The sequence below is a fragment of the Monodelphis domestica genome, chromosome 7 (genome assembly GCF_027887165.1).
Source record: "Monodelphis domestica isolate mMonDom1 chromosome 7, mMonDom1.pri, whole genome shotgun sequence".
Classification (NCBI taxonomy): Eukaryota; Metazoa; Chordata; class Mammalia; order Didelphimorphia; family Didelphidae; genus Monodelphis; species Monodelphis domestica.
This window is the reverse complement of record NC_077233.1, coordinates 127139238-127162047: the sequence shown is the minus strand read 5'-3', so window position 1 is coordinate 127162047 and position 22810 is coordinate 127139238. Positions and strand designations below refer to the sequence as shown.

The 22810-nt window shown below is 39.3% G+C and overlaps 1 protein-coding gene across 2 annotated transcripts in view; it reads left to right on the top strand.

Annotated features, from left to right (window-relative positions):
• The first annotated feature begins 1805 nt into the window (after positions 1 to 1805).
• The window catches only part of MLANA (melan-A), a 60539-nt gene continuing 39534 nt past the window's right edge, over positions 1806 to 22810 (top strand). The window contains exons 1-2 of one of the 2 annotated variants that reach the window (XM_056805437.1): positions 1806 to 2206; positions 18230 to 18331. In XM_056805437.1, coding sequence (XP_056661415.1) covers positions 18255 to 18331 — 77 coding nt within the window. In that variant the 5' untranslated portion in view covers positions 1806 to 2206; positions 18230 to 18254. Of the gene's footprint in view, positions 2207 to 15616; positions 15827 to 18229; positions 18332 to 22810 lie in introns of those variants that run through there. The other variant, XM_001371461.3, reaches the window with a different exon arrangement.

Sequence of the window (22810 nt, the reverse complement as noted above, 5' to 3'; positions counted from 1 at the left end):
GCAGTTAGTTACCAGGGGCTACAGGGTACCAGAAAGATTTCTGAATGTTTCTTTGTGTTTTTACTGAACCATGGTCAAAAGCCAAGTATACAAATGGCCATTCCTTTCCACTCTGAAGACAGACGTTGTTAAGATATTATTCCTTCAAAAGAAGACTTACAATAGATTTTAATGAGAACTCAGATTTGATAGGCACAAATTGGACTGGCCTGGCAAAGAATTCTACACTGATGGAGAGTGGAAGAGGAAAGAAGCCAAAGAAATGGCCTTTCATTTTTATTTTATTTTTGCTTATTTACATAATCTATAGCCTTTAGTATTTTATTATTTAAATGGGTGGAGGATACTAGAAAATTAGGACAAAGGGTTATCGGTTGATGCTATGGAAGGAGAGGTCGATGTTAAGGCTCACAATAAATCAGTAAGCATTCATTGAGTGTCCTTTATGTCCCAGACACTAAGATACAAAGACAAAAATGAATACGTCCTTGTCTTCAAGGGGCTTATAACTATATGAAAGTATGCTTTAAGTCATTAAGAGAAATACAAATCAAAACAATCCCTCAGTTTCACCTTATATCCTGCAACCTGGCAAAGGTGGCAAAAAATGGGAACAGTAAATGTTGAAGGGGTGGTAGGAAGGTAGGCACATTAGTACCGTGTTGGTGGAGCTATGAAGCAGTATAATCATTTGGAAAGCAATTTGAAATTGTGCAAATAAAACAGGTAAAATGTCCACACCCTTTGACTCAGAGATTCCACTAATTATTTCTCTGGGCCTACATCCCAAGAAAGTAATTGAATAAAAAAAAAAGAAAGGAAGGAAGTCTCTCTGAATACGAATATATTTAAAGCAGTACTTTCTGTGGTAGTAAAGAACAAAAACTTGCCAAGTAAACTAATCCCTAAACAGATTGTCGTACATTAATATAATGGAATATTTCTGTGCTGCAAGAAAGAGATGAATCTCAAAACTAAAGATTTACACAATCTTTATCTTATCTATATCTCTATATCTCTAAATAAAAACAAAAACAAAAATCAAAACCCCAAACAAAACCATAGACTCCATGACTACAACAATATAAACCAATATCAATATAACAAAAGGGAATGTTGCAAAATGAAAAGAATTCATATGGCTCTACAAAAGGGATATGAGAAGACATCTCTTCTTGACTTCTTTGCAGAGTTGGGAGGTTCAAAACTATGGAACATTGAATATATTTTCAGACTTTTTCAGTGTATTGATTGCTTTTTTTGGTTGACATTTTGGCTTTTTTCTTTCTTTTTTTCCTTTAAAATATTTTTTTATTATATGGAATGTTTTTCTGGGAGGGGGAGGCAGAGGGGAAAAAATAATGGGAAAAATTCTGGAGTTGTAAAAAAAAAGCAAAAAATATAATAAAATGTTATTTTTTTAAAAAAGCCAAACAGAGGAAGTTATATTTGATTCTAGAAGTGATAATTACATGATTGGATACAGACTTTAGGAAGGCCATTCTGGCTGCTTAGTTGTGAAAGAATTGTAGAAGGAAGAAACATTACACAGGGAGATCAACTGGGTGGTTCTTGCAATAGATGGGAGATGATGAGGGAGTCTGGTAGTAGTTATATAAATAAAGATAAGAAAAAAGATACAAGAGTTACTGTGCACGTAAAAACAATGCAATTGAACAAGTAATCTTTAATTTAATAGGGGGGAGGGGGAGGTAAAATAATGAGCAAAATGCCACAAAGGAGTTGTGAAATTTGGTGACCGAATAGATGGTGGTGCCCTTGATGAAGAATGAGATGGGTTTGGAGGAAAGGAGAAAGAGATCAATTTTAGATATGTTGAATTTCAGATGCCTACAGAACATCCTGTTTGAGATATCCAATATTCAGCCTACTGTGCAGAACTGGATGGAGCTAAGGAGAGAGACTAGGGCTGAATGTATAGATTTGGGAGTTATATTCCTAGTGTTGATAAGTAAACTCATGAGAGCTAAGGTGGGAGGAATAACCTAAACTCCCTGCTCCCATGCAAGTTAATCTAGTTTTCCTTCAAAAGACATTGATATCATCATCATGGTTCATTGGCTAAGAGGGCTAGAGTCTCAGTCGATTAACATTACTTCCCAGTCACCTAAGTACAAAATAGATTTGAGGATTTCAGATGAATACTAATTCTTGACTCGTGACAAGACCATTGTGAACATCTCAGGTAAGGGAGCTTTGTTTTACTGAGTCAACCTTGATGCACATCCTTGTTGGATATCCTTCTGCTTTGGCTTTTGTTGACTGCTGAATGAACTACGAGTGCTTCATTTTGTTCTAAAATGGAACCCAAAGTACCAGGGACCGGGTCTACATTAGGTCCAGCCCAGAACTATCTGATGATATTAACAAGTGAGAGAATATAGAGGGAGAATAAAGCAAAGCCCAATACAGAGCCCATAGTTAAGATGTGTGACATACAGCTGATGAACAGCCAAAAAAAAAAAAAAGAAAAGTACTGAAGAAAATTAGTCAGGCAGCTAGATGGCAGAGTCAATAGAACATTGGACTTGGAATCAGGAAGATGTCAAGTAGAATTCTGCCTCAGACACTAACTGGGAGACCCTGAGTAAGCTACTAAACCTGTCTTAGTTTCCTTATCTGTAAAATGGGGATCACAACTTGTAAATCTTAAAGCATTATACAAATGTTTTCTGTTATAGAAATGTAGGTTATTTGTTGTTATTATTAACTGACAAATTCAAGAATGTGGTTAATAACAGATGCATGAGGACCAAATGAGATTAAGTGTAGAAGGTGCTTTGTTAAGGTTTATATAAAATATGAACTACCATTTAATTATTTGATTACAAAACTTGTCATCAAAATCAATTAGAATAATATATAGCACGATAAGGTTTTCAAATAATTATCCCCACTACTCTGTTGATTAAAGGTAGGAAAAATCAGCAGACATTTATTAAACACTTATTGTGTGTGAAATGTTGGTAAAAAATACTGACACTTTTAATGGAGGCATTTAGGGAGGGAACTTTATCAAATGATAGCATGGAAGGCAAGGAGCTGCCCAGAAAGGTGTTCAAATCATTCCCCAGACACTCAGTTATGTGATTCTGGACAAGTCATGTCCCTTCTTCCAGACTTAGTTTTCTTTCCTGTAATACCTGGATAATAATAATACAAGGTCATTGTGTAGATCAGATGAGCTAAATTATGTACACATATTGTACCATGTGGGCATATGTGAAACACTTTGTAAGCCTTAAAGTGCTATATAAATGGTAGCTACAATAATAGTAGTCAATATTTGTATAGTACTTTAAGGTTTATATAGCACTTGGATCCCGACAACAACCTATAAGGCAGGTGGTATTATTGACTCTTTTAGAGATGAGGAAATTGAATCTGGGAGAGGTTAAGTGACTTGTCTAGAGCTGCCCTACTAATAAGCAGCTGAGGTAGGACTTGAACTCAGATCTTCCTGTCTTTGAGTTCAGTCCAACCCTCCTTCTTCTTGGCTACCGAGTGACTCTTCCTCACCTCAGAGCATGAGATTCCTTGGATTTGGTTGGTTTTTCCCCCCTTGTTTATTACATCAGATTGCAGCAATTTGTTATCATTTGTTTATGGGAGTTAAGAATGAATTCTATGGGATTGTTTCCTCTTGGTATTTTATAAAATGTTTCAATTAAATGCTTTCTTTTGCTGCCTTTTGATTTGTGCCTGGATTGTGAGCAAAGTCAACACTGGATCAGGTTCCCCCTGATATTAAACCTAAATAACCTGGCAACCTAGAGTGGGAAATGAATTATACCACCAACTCTGCATCTAATTCCAATGGATCTGTGATATCAATTTAACATTCCCTTCAAATGCCTGCCCATATGACTCATCCCAGGTTCTCCTAGAGGAGAGGTCAGCTTGAGATTTTGAAGACCTTCCTTTCATTCTCCTGACAGTATCAATACCATTGGGGAGCACATGGATTGTCCATGAGTGCTCTTGATAAAAGACCAACCCATCTTTTTAGGGTCATATATTTCTCTGGTGACTTCCTTTTTGATTTAAAAAAAATCTTTGACAAAATGAGGGTTGACCCATTCTTTTCACCAAGACACCAATTTCTGATGGTTCCTTATCCTGGTTCCCATCTGTCATTTTTTTCATAGAGATTTTCCAAAAGCATATGAGTATACATTATTAGCAGCATAGTGTGTTGAGAAGAACACTGGATTTTGAGTTGGAGGAACTCCAAATCTTCCCTCTGTTACTTAGTACCTGTACAACTGTAGACAAATTATTTCCTGTCTTCTGAATCCCTCATTTATAAAGTGAGAGGGTTAGACTAGTTCTCTCAAATCCAGCTAGTTCTAAATCCCATGAACTAGTTCTTCTCTTCCTCGATCTTTTCTTGTTATCTTTGTCCCTGTCACTCCAGAAGCTCTCTTGCTCATACATCACATTTCCTCCTCAGAACCCCCTACTAACTATTGCTCCTTCTTTGCCCATTTTTCTATCACTCTTACCCAATAAAAAGATATGTTTACAAAGCAACCAAATTCCCATGAATAGTTCTTGCCTGCAGTTGGAATTATTTGGTGGCTTGATCGTGCCATTCCCCTGCTTGAAAAGCTTCAGTGGCTTCCCATTGCCCTTGGAAGAGTTTAAAAAATTTTCAGTTTGACCTTTAAAGTTGTCCCCAATCAGGCTCTCACCTACCTTTCTAAATTTGTATCATATTATTCCCCTTCACAAACTTTGCATTCTAGCCAGACTGTACTAACTGTTCCTAAAACTTGGCATTCAATCTGTCTATGCTTCATAGGCAGAGACTGTTCTCCATGCCTGGAATGTACTTCCTCATCACCTTTCACCTATTTTAATCTTTAGCTTCCCCTTTGAGGTTCAGATCAAGTATCAGTTCCTATGAAGCTTTTCCTGATCTCTCCCACCCTCAGTTAATAGTCTCCCTGTCTTTCCACCTCCTCCCTTTTTTCTCTCTCCTTTCCTCTCTCTTTTTGTCTTTATTTCTCTTTTACCCATCTAAATTGTCTCGTATTTCTTAACTTTTGTACTTGTATTTTCAGTATTTACCTTGTATTTATTCTCTAAAGTATTTTGCATACTTTATCTCTCCTATAAAATTAAACTTCTTAAGGATTGTTTCATTTTTGTCTTTGACTCTCCAGTGCCCAGCACAATGTTTTTCATATAAATTTTTGGTAAATTGAATTGGAAAGGAAGAAGGAGATTCTAGGTAGAAAGATTGGCAGAAACAAAGGATCAGAGATAATACTAAATACATTCCTGTCAATTGACATTTATTAAGGCTCTACTGTATGCCAGGGACTGTGCTAAGTCCTGGGGATACAAAGAAAAGCAAAAGATAGTCCTGACTTTAAGGGCTTGTATGCTAATGGAGGAAACAACTAACACAGGCATAAACAGGTTATATGCAAGCTAAGTTGTAAGTAATCCACTGGTGAAAGTCACCAACAATAAAGTATGTAAAATATTTTTGAAACTTTAAATCACAGTATCAATATAATTTATCATTATTTTAATTTTATCATTATTTTATTCCAATAACAAATTTACATATAAGTTTTCCAAAGTTACATGATTCATGTTCTCTCCCTCTTCTCTTCCCTCCCCACTCCCAAAGCTGACAAGCAATTGTACTGGGTTGTACAAATGTTATCACTTGATATCTATTTCCATATTATTCATTTTTGTAAGAGAATAATCTTATAAAACTAAAATCTCAAAACATAAGCCCATATAAACAAGTGATGAATCATGTTTTTCTTCTGTGTTTCTGTTCCCACAGTTCTTTCTCTAGAGGTGGATAGCATTCTTTCTCATAAGCCCCATAGAATTATCCCAGATTTATTAATATTTTTATTGCTTCTATACTTATGACTATTGCATGGAAGGGATGAAAGATGGAAAAAAAAATGAAAGAGAACTCCAGTGTTTTTCATTTAAAAGAGTAGGAGAATAACAGTCCATATTGTGCTTTGGGGTGGGCCAGCCTCCCACAAAGGATGGGGTCTTGGAGGTGGGACGGTGTTGGCAGAATGATGGATAGGACACAGCTTCACATTCAACCCTCAGCACAGGTTTCACAGGACAAACATTCCTGGGTATTGTCAATTGAGGATTAAGTACAGGAGGTGATCTGTAGATTCTTTCAATCTCCACTTTTCCTTCTTGCTCTAGACCGTGGGGGCACTTTTCTTGGATAATTTCCTGTAGAATGATGTCCAGGCTTTTTCTTTTGTCATGATCTTCTGGAAGCCCAATTATTCTTAAGTTGTTTCTCCTGGACCTGTTTTCTCAATCTCCCATTTTGTGAATTGCTGTGGGGTGTGCCAGCCTCCCACAGGGGATGGGGTCTTGGAGGTTGGACAGTGTCAGCAAAATTTTGGATGGGACACAGCTTTCAAATTTAATCCGCAGCACAGGTTTTACAGGATAAACTGCTCCACCTTGGCTGAGGTCTGGCTTTATTTTATACCCTTATGATCACACATCTTCTTGGCACACAGTTTCATTCTCAATATACATGTTTCCATGGAACCTCACAACAGATAGGAAGCCTAGGGAGATAGTCAATGAAACACTGTTGCTAAGGGTAGGATCAGTGGGTAGAATCAACATGACCCAGATATAGGTTAGGGAATTCAGAGCACAGATTTGCCAGAAGTTTTTATGCCTAGAAAAGAGGGCCTTATATAAGTGGGTATATACGAATCCTTAGGTTTAATTTTGTAATTGGGATCTCCTGGTAATGTCCTGGGGGGACAGAACATCTGTATTAACCCTGCAAGCATGTTGCTCTCATCTATTTTTCCTGGGCTAAGTAAGAATAATAATCATAGCAATTTCAATAATAAGGGGATGTTAATAAGGAAAGTCACTTAGAGGGGTATCCATCCTTCCTGGGGGCTGCTTTGCAGTCCCTGGTTTCCACATGGACAGTGTCAAACAGCATGTCTTTGATGGCTCCTGGAAGTATAGTAAAGAGAGTGTGTTGTAAACTAGAAAATATCATATATGTGTGAGCTATCATGTTATTGCTAAAGATGAATTGGTCCTCAGAACACATACAAAGTCTGAATCAGGCCAATGTGAGAAGATGCCAGAAAAGTTCAAATGGTCTCTCTGTGGACTCATGTGGTGAGCAACCCCCTCTGGTGGTCAATATGCCCCATTTACTTTTGTTCTTCCTTTGAATGGAAAAATTTTTTACAAACTGACTACAAGCCCAAGATGGCTCCAGACATCATTGGTCACAATGCCTATTTACAAGCTGACTACAAAATCCAGAAAGGCTACAGCTATTACTGGTTATAATTCCCATTTTCATAACTTCAGTACTTAGATGGATCAATGACTTCATACATATGGGTGTTTTTTCCAGTAGTGCAAATTGTGACTCATCACACCCTCCTCCAATTTGACTTTTGTGTGTGTCTTCCCAGAATTTCTCCACCCAACTTTCCTTTACATATTTTGACTTTGCATTGGATTACAACAGAGCACAAGATCTTTCTAAAATAATGCCCATCTGATGGAATATTATAGTGCAGAAAGGAATAATGAACTGGAGGAATTCCATGTAAACTGGAGTGACCTCCAGGAAGTGATGCAGAGCGAAAGGAGCAGAACCAGGAGAACAATGTACACAGAAACTGATACACTGTGGCACAATCGAATATAATGGACTTCTCTACTAGCAGCAATGCAGTGATCCAGGACAATTCTGAGGGACTTATAAGAAAGAACCTTATCCACATTCAGAGGAAGAACTGTGGGAGCAGAAACACAGAAGAAAAACATGCTTAATCACATGGGTCAAGGGGGATATGATCGGAGATGTAGTCCCTAAGTGATTACCTTAGTGCAAATATTAATAATATGGAAATAGGTCTTGATCAATGACACATGTAAAACCCAGTGGATTTGGTTGTTGGCTACAAGAGGGGGTGAGAGAAGGGAAGGAAAAGAACATGAATCATGTAACTATGGAAAAACATTCTAAATTAATTAATTAAATTAAAATGTTCAAATAAAAAAATAAAATAATGCCCATCAATTATATTTTCATTGATTATGTTTGAACTTGGCTGTTCCCTGATACCCTAATATGAGGCACTTTAATCTAATTAGTAATAGTTTCAATTTTCATATCACCATATAGTTTACATGGCCCTTTCCCACAACAACCCTATGAATTAGTTAAGGCAACTATTATTTTCCCTGTTTTATAGATGAAGTTAAATAGCTTGCCCAAGAGCACACAACAGGGGCACAATTCAACCCAAGTCTTCTGGTAGAATGCAAAGGGTGGAGGCAGAGGAGCTTAGTTCACACCCTGCTTCTTTTAATTACTACCTATATGACCTTGGGCAAGTAGTTTAACTTTCCTGGACCTCGGTTTCCATATCTGTATAATGAGGTTGGGCCAAGTGGTTTCTGATATCCCTTTCAGGTCTCTGATACTGTCTCCAAGCCCAGTGCTCAATCTCCCATGCCTGGGAACTGGTAGCTATCAACAAACTATCTCCAAAACCCATAGAGAAGAGAGGTACTTCTGGGAAATTTTCTGATGACAATCATTGCAAACAAAAGTAAAACCTAATGGGAATAAAGACAGGGAAGCAGTTTGTGTTGTCAGTATTTTCCTTCCCTCAGAAAGAAAAAAAAACGTTAGTTCCAACTGAGGCTAACACATCCCCATCTTGTCCCTAGATTCAGTTTTCCTTCTTCACTTTGGTACTCTTAGCCATTTCCCCAGATTGTCAATGTCTGAAGAACGGAAATTGTGCCTTTCAGGCACTTCATTCAGTACTATCAGCTCAGTTAGATAGAGCCATGGTTCTGAAAGGATGGGATTGGGTAAAGAGAGACATTTCTGGACCAGGAAAATACATTATGTTTCTGTTTCCACAACAGGGTCTGGGGAGGGTGAAACAAGGAATATTTTAGGAGCAGAAAGGACATTTTTCTCAAGAGTGATGGACTGTTAGAATGTTTATTATCTTGCTGTTTAGGCAGCTTACATTATCTGCAGACTGAGAGATAGACCAAGGGAAGCCTCTAGGACTGTGCTGCAATATTTAGGGATCTTGGGAGTTTCCTAGATACAGATCATGGCCATGTCTCTGTATTCCTTCCACAGCATGATGATTTAAAAGGGTCTGCTCACCTTTCTCTCCATGCCACAATGGATATGCCATCCCTCACCTCTACGCTGATGGGAAGGGATCAGTTTTGCCATCAGAGTTTAGTCTGTGATGAGCCCTTTCAGAGGCAGACCAGATTACATTTCCGAGATGGCCTCATCACCCTAAGGATGCGTTTCCAGAATCCTAAACCTAACACCTGGACCATAAGGAATCCCCAAAGGTTATATTTTTCATAGTATCCATGCTCAAAACATAATTTCTATTTCCATCCTGAATATTGACTCATATTTAATATAAAATCAAAACAGAAAATATCCCACTGGTGTTTAATCAAAAGCAGCCCTAGCTTTTTACGTTAATTTTTCCTTTTCAGCCTAATGTATCACTTTGTTTTGTATCTAATATACTCGAAAAGCAAATATCTTCTAAATGGTATCTTCTTATCTGTATACACACATATATGTGTATATAGCCTCCTCCTAGACTATATGATAGCAGGGATCACGTCCATCTCTACTTTGTATCTCAGTGTGCAATACACTACTCTGCATATAGTAGGTGCTTAATAAATGTTCTCTCCTCCTTTCTCCTTGTATCTGTGGGTCTAGCTCAGTCTCCAACTCTGTGTTTCTCTCTCTCTTCTCTCTGCAAAGACAAGTGAAAGCCATTGAGAAAGGTGATCCCTGAGGTCTTTTTGTCCTACTGAAGTTGTCCTTAGGCTAAAGAAATTTGAGGACAATTGATTTGGATCTTGGCAGGAATGAAGTTAAAGTGTCTTCATGCATTCATTTATTTCTCATGTGAGCCACTTGACTTTTCATAGAGAAAAAAAGTCTCTTTCATTCAACTGACTTTTATTAAGTATTTATTTTAAGCTTGGTTCAAATGAAAATGTTTGGACCAGCTTCCACTGCACAAAGCAGTTTGGACAGGTTGCAAATCTCACCTCCTGCTTCATGGTTTTTATTTTGCATCATGCTGGACTGCACTGGGGGAGACCCAGAGTTAAGACAGTTCACATCCTCACACCTTTCTTTGTGTCACCAGCACTTAGCAGAGTCCAGCAGACAGCAGGCACTTCATAAATGCTTAACAAGCAATGACAATAATCCAGGTGTAGGTGATAAGGACCTAACTGCAGTGGTGGCAGTGTTAGAGGAGAGAAGGAGGTGTATTGAAGAGATGGCTTTGACATCTTGGATATGGGAGATGAGAGATAGGGAGGAACCCAGGATGACTCCTGGCTAATGTTAAGAATTTGTTTTTAGAATTTTATTTTTATTTCTGTTTATTTTTTCCATGTTGTTCAATTTTGTGAGTAATCTTATAAAACCAAAACCCCAAAACAGAAACCAAATAAACAATTAAAAAATTTTTTAAATGCTTAACATTTGACTTGGCTCATGAAGCCTGCTAGTAAGAATAATTTAGCATGCGCGGACAACTTACTTTGATAGAGCTGTGATATGGCTGATGTGGGTAATATCTCCGACTCGACCAATGGCCATCTCATTGTCCGGAGGTCCGGGATTGCTTCTGGGCTTGGCAGGTGAAAGACAATCCTGGGAGAGGTACAAAGGTGGTGGCTGAGGCTCATCCATCCCCTCGCTAGGCATTGCCATAAAGGGGTTTGGTTTTGAGCACTCCAGCTCAAGGCTGGGACAGAGAAGGGCATGGGCAGATCCTAGAACATTCCCCTGCTGAGAGAGGGGCTGAGAGAGTGAAGGAGATTGAGGGAAGTTAACTGCCTTGGGAGAGGCATGATTCAAGGAATGAAAAGAATGTTCAATCTGTTCCATGTGATGAATGCTTCTGCTTTTACTTATTTAATTAAACCATGTGTTTAAATGGTGACCTTGAGTGAAGACCAATAAAGGCAATCCCATGGAGGAAAGGAATAGACAGCAGAAGGGCCAAGTAGGTAAAGGGGCAGTTAGATGCTGCAGTGTCACAGAGCACTGGTCTTGGAATCAGGAAGATTCTTCTTCCTGCACTTAAATCAGACACTTAGCTGCAGGACCTTGGGCAAGTCATGTCACCCTATTTGCCCTAGTTTCCTCATCTGTAAAGTGAACTGGAGAAGGAAATGGCAAACCAATCTGGGATCCTTACCAAGAAAACTCCAAATGGGGTCACGCAGAGTAGGACACAACACTGAATAACAAGTAGGTAGGGATGGAGTCCAAAAATGAATGGGTGAGACACCTAGATAAGAATCTGATATAATAGCAACACAGTGATGGAGAGATGATTAGTTGACAGTTTTACACACTCTTGTCACTACTTGGCTACTCTCTTGGTTACACTTTCATGCATGTGGATGCCAATGGTGCGTGGGGCGTCTACTGGTTACCCTTTACCAGATATCTTTTTATTTCTAGTTACACAACCCTCTGACAGCATCCTTTACAACATTCCTCTTGCATAATTCTTTGCTTGTAATGTATTGACTTCTGATTATATCTATCATGTGCCTCGCCATTATCTTCTGAGTAATCTTCAACTTTCATTTTTCAGAGCCCATGGTACACAGATGATTATAATACATGTTATTACATACATTAGAGAGCTATAAATGAAAGTGCTACGGGAGGTTTGAAGGACAAACTTGTTGCTGAGTAGGGAAACTGGGGAAAGATTTTTTTGGAGATATCATTTGGGTTGGATTTTTTTAAATGGGCTAGAATGTGACAGATAAAGAGGAGAAAGGAGGACATTCCAGGTTCACAAAGCAAAAACACAGAGTTGGGAAGACACAGGGTATGTTCAAGGAGAAAGAGAGCAACCTAATTTTGTATCTAGAGGGGAGAAATCTGAATTGCACCAGAAAGGTGGAATTGTATCAAACTGGGAAGGTCCTTGAATGCCAGGAAAGGATTTGGGATTTTTCTTGGCAAGCCATAAAGAACCACTGAAGATCTTTGAGCAGAAAAGTGACTTGATCAAATCTTTATAATGAAGATAACTCCCACAGTTTTTGGAAAAATAAATTGGACAGTAGAGAGAGTGGAGGTGGAAGAACGTGTTAAGAGGTCATGGACAAAGACTAAAACCCCTAACTTGAAAATGTATACTGGCTAAAGATAAGATCTAGCAGTAGGGTGTGCCTAAATCAGCAGAAATACACCCTTGTCTTTCCTGTCTTATTAAATATTACTCTACTTCTTGAACATTCTTAAGAAAATATCTCCAAGTGGGTGGACCAGGAGAACCTTCACACGCATCAAGACTTGGCACAGAGCACACTTGGGTTGCACGGAACTTTCCTTGCTAGCTTCTAAGGACATTGAGCTTCTAACTGATTTCAACTCAATTCAAACTGTTTTCCATTGGTCATGTGCCCAGCATGACACTGCAGAGGATATAAGAGGAACATTCAGCACCAAACATTAGTCCCTGGGGATGAAAGGACTAAAAAGCCTGGTTTTAGAGATAAGAAATACACACATGAAACAATTAAAAAGTGATACCAGACAGCAGGGAATCAAGAAACAGAATAGGGGAAGGGAAAGAACATTGAACTAGGAGCCTGTGTTGTAGTCCAGGATTGGCAGCTAATCCTAGTTTTAGGGGTTTTAGTGTGTGGCCATGGGCAATTGACTTCCCTTCTGAGGCCTCAGTTTCCTTGTCTGTAAAATGAAGGGGTTGGACTAGATGAACTCTAAGGTCCCTCTCCGTTCTAAAACTCTGTGATTTAGAAGTGCCTGGGAAGGGAAGAGAAGAAACTTTTATATAACACTTATAATGGTCCAGGCACTGTGATGAGTGTTTTTACAAATATTATCCTAGTTAATCCAGTCTATAACTCTTGGAGGAGAATGAAGCAGATGGAGGCTAAGTGACTTTCCCATAATTACATAACTAGAAAGTATCTGAGGGCAGATTTGAACTCAGTTCCTCCTGACTCCAGACCAGCACTCTATATCTACTCCACCACCTAGCTAAGTTCTTGGAGCATTAGTTTCTTCATCCATAAAATGAGAAGGTTGGACTAGATGGTCTCTGAGGTGCCTTCTAACTCTAGCAATGTATGAATCTCAGCTTATTTCTAGAGGAGATCTAGTTCCCCTGAACTTAAAACAAACAAACAAACAAACCCTTATCTCCTATCTTAGAATAATACTAAGTAATCAGTTCCCAGACTGAAAAATGGTAAGGGCTAAGGAAATGGGGTTAAGTGACTTGTCCAGGATCACACAGGAAGTGTTTGAGGCCAGGCTTGAATCCCAGTCCTCTTGACTCCACGGTGCTACCTAGCTACCCATCTCCTGTACTTCTAACATATATCACAGACTCATTGGATCATTGTGTGTGTATGCTTGGGGATCCAGTCTAGACAATTACCCCCATCTCATTTCAAATAAAGGAGAAGACATTATAGCTGGGTACCTTGTCAGGTAAGAACATATATTGACTCAAAGAATCAATCAGAGTGAATTGAAGCCTATTCAGATTGGTTGAGGGGCTCATTGATGGTGAGGTTTATTGTATAAATCCTTGAAGCTTGCTTGGAGTTGTGAGATTTCAAGTATTAGGTGGTGAAGAGAGAAAGCCACCCTGGAGAAGGAAAGAATAGCTTCCAGGCCAAGGGAAGATCTTGGTCTGGTTCTCCTCTAATTCCCCTGGACCACAGAAAGACCTGGTGAAATTGGGAGTTTAGGTTTTTCACTGGGATGTATGAAGGAGGGATGTTCGGGAAGGATTAGCACCTATGGTGAGAAGGCTTGCCAAGTCCTTGTCGTGAACACTAAGTACCTCTGGCATTCATCTATTACCCAACTCTCACCTGTGACTCAAAGGAAGTATGGCATGTGTGGTGGCTACATCCTGGTAAAGCCATCTCAGCAGAAAGGCTAAACCAGGCTTAAACCTGTTGGTAGTCTGGGAGGATGCGTCGCAAGCAAGTGAAGACTTCTCCCAGAGAAGTGGATCAAGGAAAGCAATTTCTTCCAAGGGTCTCGAAGGCAGCTGAAGCAAGCCTTGTAGAACACTTGAAGCTTGCTAAGACCTCAAAAACACCAAAGTCATCCCCTGCATCCCAAGCCAGGTAGCCAGTCATCCTGTCTTTTGTCTTGCCAATGGATTTTGATGACTGAAGAACGAGGCTCTGCCTCACCAAAATCCAATTCATGTGCAAGTCAAGACAGCATTCATGCTAGTGTCATTGATCTTCAAGAACAAGGGATGAACAACAATAAGAGTAGCATCTCTGGGGGATGTAAATATTAAATTTAGTCTCTAGTAATAGAAATATTATATTTTGTGAGGTTTATTAAGGATTATTAGAAAATCAAGGAATAAAGAAAATATACCACGTGTCCATGGCTGATGAGCCAATTCAGAATGCCCACGCTTAGCTTAGTTACTATACCATTGCAATGGCTGAGTAGAGAGCCACGTGTGAGGCAGAGAGCCAGTTAAATACTCATTGTGATCTCGCCCAGGTGGAGTCTCAGGTGAGATTATAGGGAATTCTGGGAAATACCAAGGGCTTCTGGGGATTGAAGTCTAGGGTCCAAAACTCCATTTTACAGATATCTGAGGCTGGTGCTGTTATATCTACCTCAGGAACTGAGGACAGACTGGATGCGACGACTGCATTGTAGTATAGGACTCCAACAAGAGTACATCCAGATGCTATGATTTGCCCCTTGGTCTTGTAGGCACTCTAGGTGTGAACCTATGTTCCCCTAGACTTTGAATGTATTTTCAGGTGAATATAGCATGGACTTTTGGGGGAAAATCTTTTGTACTGACTGTTTTTACTACAGTGTTGTAAGCAAATACTCCTTTCTAAAAGCTAACCAAGATTGGTTGATTAATGTGAACATTTAGTCATGGGCAGGGAAACATGGTGGTGGGGGCGGGGAGGGGGCTTGTAAGCTATTGCAGTAGAAAAGTCATATTCCAATTTCTCAGGATTAACCTTAGAACCAAGAGTGCTAGATATAGCAGCTGTGCTCTGGGGACCTTAAAAACCAGTACAAGTGTGGGTTTGTAGCTCCAGAATTTGTCTACAATAGGATCATAGATATAAAACTGAAAGGGGTCTTAGAAATCATTGAGTTTATTGTCCTTGTTTTTCTGCTGAGAAAAGAGTCATTAAGATTAAGTGATTTGCACAGAGTTGCACAGTTAATTAATGGCAGAGGTAAGATTCTAACCCAGGTCTTCCCGATTCCTGGTCCAATGTCCCATTCTACCATGTTATTCAAATGCTGTGGCTCATTCTAACAATAGAATAAGCTAACATATTTTTGAAACTCTTATTACGGTGATGAAGAGGTAGGGACCAATTATCCAATTATTTGAGTTTTCCTTTTCCTGGACTCCAGAGAACATCTTTATTGGAAGAGCCATAGGGCAGTGAAAAACAAGAGAATATACTGGAATTAATCTGGGTGTGGGGAAACAGGAAGCAGATATTTCTATATTAAGGGCCAACTGGGAAGAAGTCCTTCTCAATTTGCTCCTTTCATGCCAATTAAGGCAGTTCCATAGGCCCCAGTCTCAGGAATCCTAACCCGTGACCATCATGAGAGTAAAGCTCAGAAACAAAAAGATTAAGAAAAACTGTTTCAATCATCACATGTTTCACCAGCTACTGAGCAGAAGGCAGATCTGCAAGGAAGGTAAGGGTTTTACTTAGCCAGGATTTTCTTGCTTTAATTTTGATACTCATTTTGGGAAGTCCTATATGGACTCTGCTGAGCTCACACTGGCTTTGACCTTTGGCGTGATTTCTCTCCTGATTTTGCTTTATGGGCATTGGAAATAATTCTCATTAGGTCCACAATTGTGGAAATGTTTCTTTTCCTTCTTTTTCCTCCTAAGCTTTTTTCTGCCTTGTTGCCCCTTGCATAGGAGATCAGAGAACCAAGAGAATTATTTAGATAGATTTGGAGTATTAGATGCTTTGCCCAATTGGGCAATCTGTTGTGCCAGGCCACCCTCTCCAAAACATACTTCAGTAGTGTTAATATTATTGACATAATATTATTAATATTAATGTACTGAAAATGTAAATATTTACTTAATAATGATTTGAATATTTTAAAGCTCTTTGAAAACAGTAAAGTGTACATTCCTTTATCCAGACCTCTTTTCTCCCTGCTCAGCTATTTTCTCCACTCCTTAATCACATATAAATGCTAATAATTATCATTATTATGGTACTATTATTGCTACTATTAGTGCTTTTAAGTTTTTAGTTGCCCATTAGCACAAGCTACGCTACAGACTTCCTAGATAATCTCTGATGAAAACACTTCTCCTCCCTGGGCTCCACATCTCCTTTGTAGGGGATTAGATCAGATGATCTCTAAGGTCCTGACCAGCTCTAAACTCTAAGGTCCTGCATAGGTAGTATTAGGAGCTTTCCCAGTATGGGCATGCCCTCCACAGAGATAGAGAGCATTTGGTTTCTTGATTTCTCATCTTACATGATGATTGTCTATGACCTTCCATGAAGTTCCCCATAGCACCCAACTCTCATCTAAGGTTAACATTAAAAATCTTGAGTGTCAGTTTTATTGGGATACGAGCATAAGGTATGGGTTTACAAGTACAAATTAATTTAATAATAATTGATTTGGAAAATTTGGAACAATGATATATGGAGCCTGTCACTGCATTACTAAGCTGAGATATGGCAGTTTGTCATTTTTTGAGGTCCAAAGGTAAATTGCCTTTCTATATTCCACTGAATTGATTGTCCACATAGTTAAGCCTCTTCCTTTTCCATTAATTTCCTATTTAATGACTATTAATAAACATCCCCATAAAGATTCAATAATAGAAAATCACTAGTACTAGTAACTGTCAAAAAGGAAGAGAGGTAAATACTGGAGGAAAAAAAATTTCCACCTGCTATTCTGCTTTGCTCTTTGGTTTTAAAAAAGGCTATTAAAGGGCTTCATTCCTTCAAATAGCCAGAGAACACACTCCTGGATCTGACTACTGTCTTGTCTTGTTGGAAGGTAGAACAATGGGGAAGAGTATTGTACCTGCAGTCAGGAAGACCAGAGTTTGAATTCGGCCTTAGACACTTAGTAACTATGTGATCTAGGCAAATCTTTTCTCAACCTCAGTTTTCTCATCTATAAAATGGTGATAATAGTAATACCCACCTTCCAGGATTGTTGTGAAGATTAAATAAGATAATATTTGAAAGTGCTTTACGAATCTTAAAGTACTATGTAAATGTTAGCTATGATTATTTTTAATAGTAAAATTGTCTCTTCTCTATTATTATTTTTAATAGTTAAAAAATTCCATCCTCTTCTTCCTTTCATTTGCTCTCTTCTGTTCTCTCTTCTCTCCTCTCCTGCCTCTCCTCTCCTTTTCTCCCTTCTCTTATACTCCTCCTCTCCTCTGCTCTGTTCTCCTCTTCTCCTCTCCTCTGTTCCTCCTCTTCTCTATCCTCTCCTCCCCTATGTTTTCTGTGGGAGGCAAAGCCTGAGACCCCATCGAGTTTTCCTCTGTTCATCCTCTCCTCTATTCTCTCCTCTTCTCTATTCCTCCTCTCCTCTCTTCTGCTCTTCCTCCTCTCTTTTTCTCCCTTCTCCAGTCCTCTCTTTTCCTCTCCCATGCTCTCCTCTGCTCCTCCTGTCCTTTGCTCTCCTCTCTTCTTCTCTCTCCTCCTTTCTTCTATCTCCTTTCACTTACAAAACATTTCCTCACAACCCCCTGTGAGACAGAACACAAATTCCAGCTCCCATTTTCTTTTATTTTTAAAAGTTGACACAATTTGTTTCACTATAGCAACAGCTTTCCAAAAGCCACCGGAACAAACTTTACTAAAAGCATCTTTCTCAAAAATACAATTAAGCAAATTTCCCTAAAAGCATATTATCCACATGTCCAAGATAAAGAAAGATAGACTCAGTGAGGTTAAATGCTTTGCTGAGAATTGTGCAGTAACTAAATGTTGGGGTCACCCCTTGAAATCAGGTTTTCTGATTCTAAGACCAAAGGGATTGACTTGAGTTAACTCTTGCTTCCATAAATGATCTTAGTGTCATCCTTTCTGTTAGGTAACTTTTACTCTGCCTTCACAAGATGACAAAAGAAAATGCTCACTTCATAGATGTCTACTTCAAGAAAAAGAAGTCTTCTTCTCACATTACGGCTGAAGAGTGAGTCTAAAACCCAACTCAGATTTCCAGTTGTAGTTTGCACATGGGAGCTTGTCTACCCCGGAATATGTGCGCCTGTCCGTAAATGTCCTTTTGTCTATTTCCACAGCATACATGGCCCAAAGGGAAGCCGCTTTCTGCTTGACTGAGTTAGGCAGACAGCCAGGTTCAGGATGGTTTGAGGCTAGTTGCTTTCATCTAGGAATGGAGAAACCTAGGGTTTCCAAGGTAGGCTTTACATTTTGGTCTGAATTCTGTTTTATTGGATCCGAGCCCAAAGCTCCAAACCTGGAAATTGTCTGCCTTTCTGATCTTGCCCACTATATGTACTCTGAAAATAATTCTGCTTCGTCTAATATATTTAGGGTTTTGTAAGATTAAAAATTAATATCCAATAACTCCAAGTATTATATTTTATAAGATTTATTAACAATCACTTAAAGTAAAGGAATAAAAAGGTAGTTATCTAACAAAATAAAACCACATGACCAAACTTTCCTACCTACTCAAAAACCCGGAGTTCGCAGCTGCCATCACAGGAAGAGAAGAGAGCAGGAGGCGAAACTACACAGAATTTATATCAGTGTCTAACAACAGGAGGAGAGTGGGGTGCTGGGAATCGCAGTTAAAGGGTACAAAATTCTAAATACACAGATTGGAAGGTGGTTTCGAGATGGAAGATAGATGCTGGATATAACAGAAAGAGCCCTGGAATTGGAGTCAAGAATCCTTGGTTCAAGTCCTGGCTCTACCCCTCTACCATACATTCCTGCCTATATGGTCTGGCAAGTCACTTGACCTTTCACTGCCTTAACCTCCTCAAGTAGGAGAAGAAATGAGGAAATTTGGTTTGATGAGCTCTAGAGTCTCTTCGAATACTACATACCATAAGTTGCCCAAACCCAGAAGTTCCAGAAGTAGACTTATTTGGTGGTAGAATTGGGGGATGGGGAGGTGAGAAAATGGCCCCCAAGAGAACATAGGGCAGATGGATTTTCCTCAGACATATGTCACTGGACACAGATTGGATAAAATGTACCCACTCAGGACAAATAAAGCAAGTATAACCATTAAATAAACTTTGCAGCAAGGGAAGAGCATCTCATGATAAGGAGAAACTTGCAAGGGAAGGTAGTAGAGAAGGAGAAAACAATCCATTTCAATAAAGTCAACGTTTATTCAAGGTCTTCTGCATATAATCTTATCTTTGCTCTTCTGTTTGAAGGGCTGGAGGAAAGGGCAAAAAATTCCTCCCAAAGCCCCCATTTAAAGAAGGCTCAGAAGCCCAGCCAACTCTTCATGCCTTTACCCCCCAACACCCAACTGTACTGCTTGGAAATGACTCCATCATCTTCATGATCCTACCATTGTTCCCTCCCTTCTCCCTTCAGCTTTGCAGCTTCCTGAAGTGTGTAGTCTTCCTGCATTAGATTGTAAACTCTCTGAGGGCAGAGATCAGCTTTCTTTTTCTTACAGGTATTCTAGCACACTGTAGGGTCTTAAATGTTTGTCATGTTATATTGTAAAGCACTCTACTAATGATTGAAGGGGACAGTTTAGATTGAGACACAGTTCCTGCCTTCCCAGAGTTTCTATCTAGTAGAGGGATAAGCCACATTATTTATTACCTTTAAAACATATCAGAGAATTAGAAAACAAAAGGTTCTGTGAGATCTGAAAGGGAGAAGAACTAACAAGCTGGGAGGCTCCATTGAGGCTTCCAGAGGAGGTGGCATCTGAGTTGGGCCTTAAAGATTGGTAGGAATTCTACAAGAGAAAAAGACCAAGGAAGGTAATTTTAGGCATCAGGAGGAGGGGAGAAGGTATGGAGTATGTCCGGGAAGGTGGTGGTGATTCAGAGAATACTATAGTTGGCTGGACCATAAATGGGTTTGGAGGAATTTGAGATTAGGCAAGAAAAGTCAGGTGGCAAGTCCAGAAACAAGCAGGCTGTGAAACCTGTTAATATACAGTAACCAGATGGAATCCACTCTTTTCATCTGGAAGTTCCTAACTGTTCTTAGGGAGCTTTCTAAATTAAAATCCTGAAGACAACATTTCCTCATTCATGGCAAGCCTTTCTGTAAACCTAAGATTGGAGATATTGGCCCTTTGAAGAGGTTCCTACAATTCTAAATACTACTTAAGAGGATTAAGTTACAAATGCAAATATTTGTTTAAAAGGATTAGGTCAAGAGTTTCCAAAGCCAGAGGATCTTTGAAGTAGGGGGCGTGGACCACTTGGCAAGACAAATGGTTAACCAGGAGAGGCTCTCTTCCCCTAAGTTGGAAATCCTAGCAGACCAGGTTCTCTAAGTAAGGAGTGCAAAACTTCTACCCAGGGATACAACTCTTCCCATTTCTAGACTATGAAAATATCATTTTTACACCCTGGAACTCAAGAAATGCATCTAACTCTTAGATAAATCATACAGTTTTCAAATGAAATTTCACTTCACGGAAGAGTTCTTTTATCTCATTTTGTGTGAGGCTTTTTTTTTTTTGGTCTGCCTTGACACTGGTTTGGCTCTGGGTGGATTTTCATTGGGTAGGCTGTAGCAGGGCCCCTTCTACCTGCTCCGACCTTTGTGGAGCGTGTAGAGGTATAGTGTGGAAATTACACTCGAATTCTACACTTGAAGTGTGCTGATCTGGGCCCAATTGCCTAGGCAAGTAACTTAGCCTTTTCAAATACGGTTTCATTTGCAAAACGAGAAAGCGTTGATGGGTGATCTTTTAAGGACTCTTCATGCTCTCACACTATGATCTATGAAAGGAAAGGTGGCTGGTAACAACTCACTAATAACTAGGAAAGACCTCAAATCTGCTGACAGTCAGTGGTCTAAAAGATGGAACTGGCACTGTTCTGATGACCAAAAGATAGAAGTACTCCTTTAGGAGTTTAGTTGAAGTATTCATATATTAGGGGATAAACCTTGTGTTTGGCTCCTTTTGGGGACCTCAAAAATCAGCTGGAAACCACTCTAGTATCTTTGCCAAGTAAACCCCAAATAGGGCCAGGAAGAGTCAAAGATGACAAATGACTGACTAACAATGACAACCTCTCAGACTGGTTTGTCCCTACTCAGGTAGTTCCTAAAAATGTCACTAGCCAATATGGACCAATAATTTCCCTCTAAAAGATCTCAGGATCACAAGGCATCAAATTGGGAACCATTTTTATTTAGAGTGAGAAACACAGGAAGGGCTTAGTCTAGAACCCAGTGAGAGTCCCTTTCATCTTAGTCCAGTGGAGATCTGTGCCCTCTGTGTGGTTCACAGTACTGCCTGGTTTACTAGCCCAGCTTTGTGTTCCAGTTGTTCCCTATTATTCCATTTTCTGTCTATCATTGTAGTTGCTCTTTCTCCCAGGAGATGGTGCCAGCTCTCCAGTGTCTGGCCCAGGAAAGATTGGTAATGTACCTGAATCCCAATGATAAACCTTCATAATCAGGTACAGAGAGATCAACTTCAGCTCAACATTTGTTAAGTTCAACTCAATGACAAGTTAAGGAAAATCTCCTTAAGAAAATTGGGGTGGGATGCTTCAGGAAATATCATGAAGTTCCTCATCCATGGAAGCCTTTCAGAAGAAGTTAAATGACCAGTCAGGGACGTTATGAATAGGATTGATGATTTGGGTATACTTTGAACGAGATTACCCTGGATAATTGGTCTCTCCTAGCCTCAGAACAGGAGGTTCCTAAGTACTTACTATCACAAAAGCAAAGATTCAGTGACAGAAATGAAAGACAATTTCTGCTATCATTGAAGTATATTCGATGGGTGATTAGGAATAAGGGAGAATGAGGAGGGATAGAGACTATAGAGGGAAAATATATTCAAAGTAATTTGAGGAGGGAGAGAACACTGGCAACTTGGAGCTTTTGAACTTTGAAGAAAACTAAAGATTCTAAAAAGTGGAGGTGAGGAAAAAGTAGATACCAGACATGAAGGACAGACTATACAAAAGCATGAAGGCAGAAGCAAGAATCTCATGTGTGAAGAACAGGAAAGAAGCCAATTTATATGGGCCAAATTGGGTGTAAAGAAGAATATTCTAGAATAAGCCTAGAGAAGCACAAAGAAAAAGTAAGGGACAATCAAGGGAACCCACAAGAGAGTCATGAAAATTCTGCTAGACCCCTAGAAATAATATCACATGCAGTTCAAGGCTGGTAGAACAGAGGATTGTGGGAAGAAAGAATACTCTTTGGGACGCTGGTCCCTCAAGAGAAGTTCCTGTTTGGTGAAAAATGCTTAGTAGTCTCATAACAGCCCATTCGGCAGTGAGTAAAACCTTGTATATCAATGTTATCTTCCTTCAGTCTTATACTTTCCCAGGGGGAAAATTCAGTGTTTGGTTCTTTGTTCTCTTGGAAGCTGGAAAAGGGAAAATAATTATGCTATTTACTATAGGACCCAGAGAAAGAGCTATAAGAGCCAGTATAAAATATCTGATACAACTGTCTTATTTAA